Here is a 12,637-nt window from a genome sequence, read left to right on the forward strand (position 1 = left end):
CTACAGGCCCCTGTCGATGCTCAACCAAGACAGCAAGATTTACAGCTGTTCTTGCGGACCGATTGCGGAAAGTGATTGGTAGACTCATACATCCTGATCAGACGGGTTGCGTCCCGAACAGGAACATTACACACACAATCACAGGCGACTTCATCGGGTAGTTGAGTGGGGGGTCAAAAACGAAGGTGAGATGGCAATAGTGTCTCTAGATGCGGTCAAGGCTTTTGACTCGGTCAAGTGGTCATGGCTATTGGCTGCCTTGGAAGGGTATGGAATGGGGCCGTGCTATGTCAGGTGGGCCAAGATGTTGTATAGTGAGCCGCTCGCCAGGGTCTGAACTGGAGCGGTGATATCCGAAAGATGGCAACTTGGCAGAGGCACCAGACAAGGGTGCCCCTGGTCCCCGATGCTTTACATCTTGGACCTGGAGCCTTTGGCAATATACCTCAGGGCACAATTCGAAACGATTGGCATTGAGGTCGGAGGGGAACAACACTTGATATCCTTGTACGCGGACGATCTGTTGCTATATTTACAACACCCAGAAGAAAACCTCTTATACATACTCAAAGTGATGGAAAGGTATGCAGAGTTGTCGGGCATCTCGATAAACCCCCAAAAGTCTGTCATGTTCCCATTAGGTAGCTATAAGTGGATCCCTACCGGTGCTACAGGTACCGTGGGCAACGCGCTCTTTTCGCTATTTGGGCATTGATATATATCACACGGCGCAGGACGAACACAGACAATACGGAAATTGGCCGTTGAAAAAATCAGAAACAGCATGCAGTTCTGGGCAAGATTGCCCTTAGCGATGATGGGGCGGGGGGGGGGTATGCTCAAGATGGTAGTTCTGCCCAGGTTATTGCATTACTTTAGCAATATCCCACACATAATACCCAAGAAGTTTTTTAGTAAATTGAACAGCATGTGTAGGGACTTCTTGTGGCACGGTACCCGAAATAGGGTGGCGTTCTGGAAACTTCAGAACTTTTACGAAAAAGGAGGTATCAGACTGCCCCATTTTGAGGTTTATTATTTGGCAGGACAATTGCAATATGTGGCTAAGAGGCTCTCCGATGAAGTGACCCCTGAGCACAGGGTACTTGGGCAGGATTGCGCCCAGTTTTATTTGAAAGAAATGATCTGGCTGGCCGAAACGGACATGAGGGGGCGCCCTGCAATGTTGAAGCTGGGGCGGAAAATTTGGCTTAGGGCTTGTCGCCTAATGGAGGTCCCATACCCGTGCCTCCCACAGGTACCGTTGGTTGCTTTAACAGGGGGGGGGTGATCAGCTAAGGGTGATTGTTAGGAACTACTGGGAATCGGTGGGGCTGGCGACGTTAGGCGATGTCTGGCAGGAGGGATCCATTAAGGAGTTTATGGAACTCAACGAAGAGGTGGGGCTACACACGGGGCAATACATCACATACATTAGATTGGTGCGAATGATTAAGGGCACCTGGCCAGAAACAGTTCTGATAGAAGAACCAGATGCAGTTTTGGAAACAATGTATGATATGTCTGAAGGAGGTCATGAGATCGAGACTGTACGAGATGGTGATGGCTAAGGTGGGGAAAGATTTGACGCATCTGAGATTCGACTGGGAGATGGAAGTGGGGGCCCTGATGGAGGACGGGATGTGGGAGCGTGCCCTGGGCTACCACAAAAAAGTATCTAGAAATGCCAGATTAAAACAAATTCAGCTGTATGTAATGCATAGGGCATATATGACCCCCTTGAGGATATCTAAGTTCCGAAACGCTGGCATACAAGTGTCCTAAATGTAACCTAGAAAACGCTGACATGACATGTTTTGGTCGTGCCCGATTATTAGATGCTACTGGAGTGATGTGGCGCGTAAACTAGCTGATAAAGGGGTTACTCTGGTTATAGACACGGCTTGGGCCTGCTTATTGGGTGGTTTCCCTAGGCCGCAGAAACTCAAACATATTGAGAAACTAAGAAATCTGGCGTATGTGCTGGCGAAACGTAGGATTGCCATGGGGTGGAAGAAATGCCACAAACCTAAGGTGGATGTATGGTGGAAGGATCTACAGAAATGGGCGGAGGCTGAAACAGTGGCACGGCAGGAGGCGAGCAGCCGGGCTGATGAGGGGGAGGTGGGCACCCTATTGGCCTGGAAGGCGCTAATAACAGAATTGTTTGAAGTAACATCAAACCCAAATGACTCCGGAGAAGACGAAACTCAGCCGCATGTGCCAAACAAAGAGATGGACAAATAGGCTCATGGGGGGTGGGGGGTGTGGGGGGGTATAATGCGAGCAGTGACTACGATTACTTGATGTGCAATTGAACCATTATGATCATGAAGCTGGTTTGGTTTGTTGTTTTTTGTTTGTATAAAATCAATAAAAGAAATTTAAAAAAAAATTGTGGATTCATTATTGTGCTAGAATTTGCACGATTATCTAGTTATACGCCGCGAGGACGACCTTTTGTTGGGTTGAAGCACGTGTTGGCGGCGTGACGTCTGTGCTATTTACATTTGCCAACTTGCAACGTTGAATTTTATTCAAAAACTCGTTTGGAATACACAATGTCAACCTGTATGAACAATAATACCGAAGTATAAATACTTACCTTGAGTCAAGCAGTCTCTTGAGCTGATTACTTAGTATGAGCCAATTGAATGGCTAACTGCACAAATACAATAGGATGTTAGAGCGCAGCCTCTGAGGTCAGTATTTTCTCTCACTAGATCAATGCAGTTGCCTGGAATATCAACTATGGGATCAAGCTAATGTTCACTGCTGTTCCATTCTCTCTTAGTTTCAAAGAATATTTTAATATTTAACAACCTGCTCCATTTTCCAGGAAATATACGCACAAGTTGCAGTTTGTGTTTCGGGTACAATTTACCAGTGAACAAGTGCAAGGGATGACTAATAGCGAACCTTGTCCAGAGCTCTTTGAACACCTAGAGGATTCTTTAAAATGTTGAGTGGCATGAGAGCAGCTCAGAGAAAATAAATTCACGTTCCATTGGATATAATGCCAACTGTGAAATGCCCATCCACTAGCTTCAGGAGAAGTCCCTGTGGCTACAAAATAAGAAAGTGAAGTGGCCATCGAGTCCGCAAAAGTGGAATTCCAACTCAAGTCTGGGGCAGAAAACTAGGATGACCAATTTTAAACCATTTGGGGGAAGAACTGTTCATTTGTTTGATGGGAAAAAATTGCTCATTGAACCAAAAGGATGGACCTCTGCTCTAGTGTGTAGGGCTGGGCACAGTGAGCCCACATCGCCACTGTGGTCATGTCTAATGGATCGCGTTGGCCTTCAGATTGCTCATCTTGGATGTCAATTCAACAGGGTCGATATCTAGCTCAGTGCGCCACAATGTGTGTGTCATCAGTTTCTCTAGAAAGTGTGCAAGCTAAGGATGTGCTGTAGTCAAACAAGTAATCATGTGAGAAAGCCAATCAGCATTGGCTTATTGACTTAATGCGGTTGTGCATGCTCCAGTGCACAAGCAATGCATGCCACAGTTGTAAAGACATAGTAAAGAGTGCAACAAGATCAGGGTGATAAAGTAGGTTTGGAGAATTCCAAAAAAGGAATTAAACTCCGGCTCAGAATTATTGATGTGGCCGACTTGGTTTTGAAACCTTTACAAATTGGAGAAGCAATTAAGACATTTGAGTTGTAGAGTTTCAGCTTTGTAAAATAAATGTAACTTGAGAAAAGTGTTAGGAATCATGCGCAACCACTTACCCGAAGGACAAGTGTCTTGTACTTTTCAGAAAGGTCCACTTTTACCATTCTCCCCTGAAACCAAAGCGGATTCTCTTCACAATGCTCCACCATACCAAGGGCATCTTCCCTATTCTCCATTTCAATAAATGCCTAAAAAGTAAAAGATCATTAAGGCAGCAGCATAAACTCGAATCATATCTAGTGTACAGAATATACTGTTTGGGAGATGGAAACAACTTGTTGCAATTCTTGCTCTCACTACCTAGCTTAGTTAAATATGTATCTACGGAATCCACAATTCATATATGACAAGGTAACATTTTCTATAAATGTAAATTAAGTTTAGATGGATTTCTGCACCATATCCAATCCATTTTACGTTAACATCGAGCCTTGGAATTTACGCTTGAATTTCATGGTGCGCAGAAAAGTCTCTTGGACATTTCTAGTACCTCAATAAAAGGAAGAGTTTAAAACTTGCAGTCAACATGAAGCTGCACCAAAGTCAACTCAAACCCAAGCCCACCTTCCCTCATCTATGCTGCAGTTTGTGTAAGTGGGCTAATATGAGTTACTGGATGTGAACTCCCAGTAGATCGGGAAGCAACCCTTAGACAATTGACAAGGATCAAGGACATTTTCTGCACAATTGTATAGGTGGGTACTACACAAGTTGGTAGAGTGGCTGTGCAGCCAGACTTGACACAAGAGGGGTAAATGTGAGCTGCAGAGATGCAAGATTCCCAATTACTTACTAGTATCCAAATAACTCAAGGTTTTCTAGTTAAATTATTTATTTGAAAGTCTGTTTTAAATAAGCCTTCTTTAGAAAGGGCAATATGCAACAATGCACTTCAGATTTAAGATAAGTAGATCTCTTTTGGGATGCTTCACACACTTCCTACACCCTGAGGTGACTTAAATTACTAGGCCACTGGACATTGATGGAATACATTACTCACCGTAATTGTATTTCTGGTGCTTGCATCTGCTTAGATTCACATGCTATGCATAGGCTGACATCTAGCAGAAACTGCACAGTATTTGTTTTTCAAAAACTCGACAATGGACGTTGAAAAGGGGCATGCCAGTAATAATATCCCTATTGTGACGTGCCCTGTACCCATGACCCCATAAGCGTGTAGTCGCAGATTATTTTTCTCCGCCATCGATATATCACTTTCGCCACTTAATGCAATACTGAGGTTGTGGTAAAGGAAACCGTTAGGGAAGGAAAAAGATTAAAGTTCTAATGGTTTATTGTCACTTCAAGTGAGCTGAATGGAAGCGGGTGGTGGAAGCAAATCATGTTGAGGCGTTACTTTTTCAGAGAAGTTTTTCCTACAGAAAATCTTAATGGACAAGGGTGTCCAATTTTGTTCAGCGTTAAGTTTTTGGCTGGATATTCCATTAAGTATACATGCACCACACTAACACCACAAGGCCAATGGGCTGGTGGAACGGATTCGGTTCTAAAGGGGAATAAAGGTGGCTAGCAAGGCCAGGGTACCAAGGCGGGAGGTGCTGATATATACTGTGGGGGCTATTGTTGATGACCAGTGTCGCCTTTTGTTTCACTCAAGGGGCGTGAACCAATCACTAGGCTGTCCCCTGGTTGGCAGTTGCTGCAAGTGCAGGTATCTTAAGTGGTCGGTGAGAAACAGTGGCTACTGAATCCCAGGATGGCACATAAATGTCAAGGTGACCAGTATCTTGGGAGAAAGAAGATTACTGCGATCAAGAATGGTGTGGTTATTGTGGAAGGTGGTGAAATGTGGTCTAGGGGAAGACTAACCTTGGAAGGAGGTGTTCGACTAGCAATGTCACAGGAAGTTTCAGGAGAGGTTATGTGAAGGTGGTGAGAAACAAAGTGTTGAGAAGTGTTAAGGGGCTGTGAGAAGTGTAAGCTCTAGAGAGAATGCAGTCTAAATGGCATGTTTGTTAAACCGCGAGTGGAAGAGAAACATTTTGGGTATCCATGCAAATAGGTTGTAAAAATAGTTTGGTACATTCTAGTATATGCTTATCGCTCGGTATGAATTAGTAATTGATTCTGGACAGTTTAAGTCAGTTCGTTTTTTGTTCGCAAGTTGTGCAAATAAAATGGGAAGTATGTTGTGATATAACAAGTTCCAAGCTGAAAGTAGAACAGAGCTTGGAATTGGTGGCAGTGGAGAAGAGTTGGATGGGGTGTTGCACGGTCCATTATGCTGAATTTGCGACAGAGTACAATGAATCCCTAGCAGTAGGCCTTCCTGTTCATACTGTTCTTCAAAATTGTAAACATCTTTTATACTGCACAGCCCTATGCAGTGGCTTATATATGTAGATGTCAAGTTACAACAGATCCAGGAAAGACCCCAGCAAATATGCTGGTTACACCACAATAAGATGTATCTGCACCTTTCGATCCAAAGGGCAGGCTTTGCTACTATTTGCCAACACCAGCAGCTGAGAGAAGCAGTCCGTTTCTCTTTACTCAACTTAAGAGTCATGACTTGAATGCAGTCGGCTTTGATGGAACTGGCCCTTACAGGACATACCCAATTTATATTGTACACTAGGGCTAGAGCTTTGAGGCATGCAGGATTTCTGGATGTTTTTCCTCAACTTTGCCAGTAAAGAGATTTGCTTACGCCCCTCGGAGCCAGCTCATAATGTTTAACTTTCTGAAAGCCTTCCATTCTTTGAAAAGTGGAAGTGGTAACACCAGGCATACAAGACTTTCAATCTCGAGCAATCGCTCTTATGCTTTTAGACTAAGATTGTGCCCCAGAGGTAGAATACTTGTAAAGTAATGATGCCTTTAATTTGTATTCCTACCATGAAAGACTAAATGTAGCCGAATGAGATAGTCTTTTCCAGGGTGATTTTGAAGGAAGCCATAAACAATCAGGTCACCAATTCCAAAACAACCTTTAGTGTCATGGTCCAACAATCTGCACTCAGTGTAGTGGTGGTTTCCAAGAAAGAAGGTCACGCATCTAGCAGGTTTTGTAGCCAGATTATGGTAGTAACATTTTAAAAGGGCTAGAACGACTGCAAAAGGTCAGCTGTCAGAAAAAAGAACCAAGGGCGAGGGGTAGCAGAGCCTACACGGCACATACAGTCCAGTGGCATCATGCCAGCATGGGATGGTGCTGTCTGGAACCACTTGCAGGCCACATTTTTTATTTTCCCAAAACAGGAATTTCACAAGAGAACTGGGAGAAATCTGTGCTTTAGAACAATGAGTAATTCAATACTTTTCAGGCAGGTTTATGGTACCGTCATTTCACAGGATAGGAGTACTTCAGGATCTCATATCGCGAGGGCAATAAAACTGGGAATAAAAGTGAACAAAAAAAATTACCCCTGCATTTATAGCCATATGGACCATCAAAAAATGTTGCACTGCACAAGGACTTCATTACAAGTCCTTCAGACAGCAAAAAAAAAAAGCACCACCACCACAAGTCCTTGAAAGTTAAGTTGGCCCACAAAGTGGAAAAAAATAAGACAGCAAATGGGTACAAGCTATTAGGTTAGAGCACAATCTGCTCACTGATTAAATACAAGACTTCAATCCTTTGAGGACAATCAAAGCTAGCAAAACTTTTCAGTTTAATTCTAATTCTAAGACTGACAACTTGAAAAATGAAAATGACTGCTTTACTAAAATGTATGGTTTAAGAATTTAAGTACCTGTGTCCTCATTCTCATCAGTATGTAAGTTTTGACCTTCCCATAAGGCTCAGCAAGCTTGAGCACAGCATTATCAGAATATCCTGATGGAGGCAAGTTGCTGAGATGAATCACTCTGCCAAGTTCCGGCTCTGGTTCAAATTTTTTTCCTGGCTTCAATTCGGGTTTCTGAAAGTTAGTTTAATACAAATACATTAGACAAAGCACCATTGCTGCTTATTGTGCCGACATTTTTACATTTAAGGAATCACAGCTCTATACAAAAAGGAGGATTACCTTTATCCTTTTATATTTTTGGGACAGGTGTACTCGCACAGGATTCCCAAATACCAAAGCTGGGTTTGACCTGTAAAAGTCCACTACAGCTTCAGCATCTTCAGGGTTCGACATTTCAACAAACGCCTAAAAAACAAGCATATTGTTAGTTTCCAGAAGAAAAACATTCAATCTTAAAGAACCACAAAAAAGCTCAGTAGAAAAATGTACCTCGTTGATTTTGTTTAAAATCAAGTGGTTGGTAATCAACCCAAACGGCTCACAGAGCTGCAACAGTTGGTATCTCAGGTTTTTCCCCCTCTCAAAATCCATAATATGGACAACGCGGCTGGTTTCCTGAAGAGGGCACAACATACTCTTATTATACACCAGCATAGTGGACACCAGGATAAGGCATTGTGTTGCAAGATATGTGGAAGGCAGTTATCACTACATCCCGTTCCCCAGCATTAGCATAGTTAATAGACATGCAAGTCAGGCTGGGAATCCACAGTTTAACATTAGCAATAACTGCACCACACACTATTTGCCCCCACCCAAGCAGGCAGGACCTAAACTCCACTGAAAGCCACAATCAGATTGAGGTTGAAGAGGTTGGGTGAGGGTCACATATGCACCCATTATAGCCACCAATAAGGGTTTTCAATTTGGGAAAAGCCAAACTATCAAGGTAGCATAGCAGATCAGCATGGCTTACATTTCTTACATTCAGCACCCAAAGCCAGTTAGACAGGAGTCTATAGAACTATACCAATTATGCCAGATACGAAGCAATAAAATATGCACGTATTACTGCCACACAAATACATACACCAGGAAGGCTCCCGCTAGAGAGCCTACAAAACAGTAAGAAAAAGTCAGTTAAGAAAAAGGGAGGACTGCAGTAAAACAAGATACATTGATGAGTAGTTGTAAATTGTATTAGTGCAAACCCCCGGGGTGCAATTCCCTGTGGCGATTGCACAATCTGCAAGATATTCTGGTTCGTGTAGCTTGGCCAAGCATAGCAATACACCATGGAGCTGTGAGCACAGCTCAGCCTGGTTCCTAAATTGCACTGTTAGGTAGGCCCCTCACACTATACAGGTCTCAAATTTACGGTTGGTATAGCTTACACCACTAACGTGGCTGCAGGCACAGCCAAGCCTCCATGCATGACAGAATATGCCTACGGCTAAGCACATCCAGCCTAGTGCACACAGCCATCCAGACTGAAACACCAGACGTACCTCAACATCTCTACCACTAGCATGCAGCGACCACCACCCGAAATAGCTGACCCACAAACTCAACTATGGCAATCTCCAACCCCCTCAGAACAGCACCCACCCAACGTGTGACCTCTGGCTGCTTAGTCGAGCCTTGCCGGCCACAGAAAGTCCTAGATCGGCAAAGTGCACATGCATCTCCCAAACTAACCCACTAGAACTCTCCAACGACAGACTACTGTCACCAAGGGCGTTCAACCGAGGAACAAGCGCACTGAGGTCGGACAAGTGGGGAAAGAGCGCTATAAAAATAAAATACAGTGGGAGCATGGATAGAAGGCAGCCTGCTCCTATGCACTATCCTCGCCCAGGCCACTCCAGACAGACCGGGAACCTCCAACACCCCACCCCCTTCTCCTTGACTTAAGTATTATGATCAGTCACGCACCAGGCAAGCTTAATAGGGCGCAACGGAGGAGACCTGGTGGTTAGACAAAGCTGGCCGAGTAAGAACGCAAGTGTCGAGTTGGATTTTCAGAAACTGCACCGTTGACGGGTCACCCTATTCTGGGACCAGGGAAAAGCAAAAATGTCTCGTCAACTCAAACTATCTTGGTACTTAGAGCAGCCAGACTTGGGAGAGTGGTGACGGGTTCAGGTAAGCACCCAGAGCACTGATAAATACAAGTTAAGCAGAATGCATAAAAATAAATGTACATCTTGGAAATTAGCAATTAAATTAGCAAGTACACCATTACCCCCGCTATAGAGCACTACTTTACTTTTACAATACAGTAAAAATAGCAACTACTGTATAAGAGAAAGCAGTGCTTTTCAAACTTCAAAATGTGGGGTGCACCTCCCGCGGTGGGGCTTGCAACCATGCCCTGGGGTCTCGTAGATTAAGGGTGTAGAACAAGTGAGAAACAGGAGATCAAGTATTTTACCGCTAGGATAGATAGGCTGCACAGGAGCAGAAACAATGGGAAGCGCTGAGACTAGCAGAAGACGAGGTAGTGCTGTTAAGAGAAGTGAAGAGTGGGAAGTGAATAGACAGGCAAAGCAAAGCATGGACAAGTTACTATAGGTTAGATACATCTGTTATCAGGTCAATGTGAACCTGGAGCAGGGACAACAGGAGCCAGCACCCTATGGCGAGTATGCTGCTGTGCCTGTATAAGTAACAGGGGGGCGGGGAAGAGAAAAGTGAATGGGAATCGGATGTTGAAGCAGGTAGAGCAGCCACACTTCCTGCTCTAGTAGCAGCGACTAAGTAAACCATGGAGTCTTACTACGGCCATGCAAAGTACCATTTTACGCGCTAAGTAGGAGGGATGGGGTAGCCCCAGTAAATGTGGGAGCAACTCAATTTTCACTGCTATAGATGGGTCAGGTGTATCATGTCCGGTGGTCACACATGGATCGGAATCATTTAGACATGCAGGGGCAAGGAATGAAACCCTGCCGGTGTCCTGTTGGCCATATGGGACATAAAAAGCCTATTCACGGCTCCAATGGTGGAACGGGAAGACAAGCTTTAGAGGCGAGCAGGGGGTCAGAGAGTTCAGCTCTATACAAAAATCCACGAAGGAGCAGTACTTTAACAAAGTTACTCACCGTAGTGACTACCTTACTCCTAATCCCCTTTTCTCCATTCTTGTGGGACATTCAGTCCTTCGGGGCGGGAACAGCACTTTTTTGAATGTCATTTTATTTTAATGCGGGGTACCGCACATAGCCGTAACCCCGCCCTCCTGAGCTATGCCCCACGCATCGCCCTTCAGTCCTTACCAGGTCTGAGACCATTTAAGCAATAGAGGTTACTTTTTAGAGGGGACGGCAGGCATATGAGGAAAGGAGACTATGGACTAGGAGTAAGGTAGTCACTACAGTGAGCAAGGAACAAGTTACTTACCTGTAACTGTTGTTCTCCAGCATGGGTCTGGCATGGATTCACATGCTCATGAATATTCCCCGTCGTCAGGCTGGGAATCCTCGGTAAAGAAAAAACCAGTATCAGTTTCGTTTCTGATCTGTCTTTCGTAGTAACAACCAATCACTGGTCTCTGCGTCATACTGACCACAGCCAATGACTGCCCTCTACCTAAGCACCGCCTCTGGCAGCCATCTTCAGATTTGGAAGCACGTGAAGTGGCAGTATGACCAAGTGAAGAGCCGCAGAGGGGTAGGCGGGAGGGTTCGCATGTGAATCCATGCCAGACCCATGCTGGAGAACAACAGTTACAGGTAAGTAACTTGTTCCTTCGCCAGCATGGGGTCTGGCATGGATTCACATGCTCATGAATAAAGAATACATAGCAGTACACACATGCACAACCACGGGAGGTGGCAACGGCTCAACATTAAGCAGTACATCAAACTCAACATTAAGCATCTTACCTCCTCACCACGCTCACCTCAGGCGAACAGGTTGCGCAGCACTGCTTGGCCGACCCTGGACTCCTCCCTGGAATCCCGATCGACGCAGTAGAATTTCGTGAAGGTGTGCGTCGACCTCCACGTAGCAGCCCTGCATATGTCCAGCAGGGGCACACCAGAAAGGAACGCCGTGGTAGCTGCGATCGCTCTGGTGGAATGGGCTCTCGGACGGCCAGGCAGCGGTCGGTTTGCCAACCGATGACAGTACATGATACAGCCAGAGAGCCATCTGGAAATGGAAGCCTTCGAGAGAGCCTTCCCCTGATTGACAGGTCCAAAGTTCACAAAGAGTTGTGACGTCTTCCGAAAACACTTCGTGCGGTCCACGTAGAACTTCAGCGCTCTAGCCACATCCAGCGAGTGCAAAGTCCTCTCAGCCGGCGACGAAGGCGACGGGAAGAATACAGGCAACACCAAGGGTTCGTTGAGATGGAAGTCCGACGGTACCTTGGGCATGAAGGAGGGGTGCGTCCTGAGCACCACCCTCGTGTCGTGAAAAGTCAAGTACGGGGCCTTGCAGGAAAGGGCCTGGATCTCTCCCACCCGTCGTGCGGAGGTGATGGCCACAAGAAACGCTGTCTTCCACGACAGAAACTTCAACGGGGCCGAGTGCAGAGGCTCGAACGGAGGTCCCATGAGCTTGGTCAGCACCACGTTGAGCTCCCACGCCGGGGCCGGAGCCTTCACCGGCGGGAAAGATCTGAACAGTCCCTTCATGAACTCTTTCACCAGACGATGAGACCACAAGGACGTCCGTCCCGTGGTCCTGGTGTATCGGGAGATCGCAGCCAGATGAATCTTGATGGACGCGTGTGCCAGTCCAGCTTTGGCCAGCGTCAGCAGGTACGGCAGAACTTGGGGAGCCGTAATCCGTAGAGGATTAATCTTCTGTGCGTGGCACCAGACAGAGAACCTCTTCCATTTGTGTCCGTAGCATTTAAGAGTCGAGGACGCCCTGGCCTTTGCAAGAACCTCTGCAGTCGGCCGGTATGTCGTATCCTCCAAACTCTAGCGCTGCAAGAGCCAGGCCTGCAAGTTCAGCGATTTCGGGTCCTGGTGGAGGATGGCGCCTCCTTCCCTGGAGAGCAGATCCGCGTCCACCGGCAGCTTGATTGGCGGGGACGCAGGTGCGACGAGGATCATCCTGCACCGTGACCTCTTGAGCTGGTTGACGAGCCGGATTAGCAGTGGCAAAGGAGGGAACGCGTAGAGGAACAGGCCCTCCCAGGGGAACGAGAAAGTATCGCCCATGCTCCTCGCCTGGGGAAACCTGCTGGCGAACCTCCGGCACTTGGAGCTCGTCGCCGC

General features: G+C 46.1%; 1 protein-coding gene across 6 annotated transcripts in view; it reads right to left on the reverse strand.

Moving 5' to 3' along the window:
- MATR3 (matrin 3) overlaps nt 1–12,637 on the reverse strand; it is a 134,407-nt gene that overhangs the window by 37,775 nt on the left and 83,995 nt on the right. For all 6 annotated transcript variants that reach the window (XM_069652690.1, XM_069652691.1, XM_069652689.1 and 3 more), the window contains 4 exons: nt 7,893–8,018; nt 7,683–7,808; nt 7,407–7,574; nt 3,741–3,872 (listed from right to left, as the gene is read on the reverse strand). In XM_069652690.1, coding sequence (XP_069508791.1) covers nt 3,741–3,872; nt 7,407–7,574; nt 7,683–7,808; nt 7,893–8,018 — 552 coding nt within the window. The remainder of the gene's footprint in view (nt 1–3,740; nt 3,873–7,406; nt 7,575–7,682; nt 7,809–7,892; nt 8,019–12,637) is intronic.

The sequence above is a fragment of the Ambystoma mexicanum genome, chromosome 3p (assembly GCF_040938575.1).
Source record: "Ambystoma mexicanum isolate Mex_15411 chromosome 3p, UKY_AmexF1_1, whole genome shotgun sequence".
In the NCBI taxonomy this organism is placed as follows: domain Eukaryota; kingdom Metazoa; phylum Chordata; class Amphibia; order Caudata; family Ambystomatidae; genus Ambystoma; species Ambystoma mexicanum.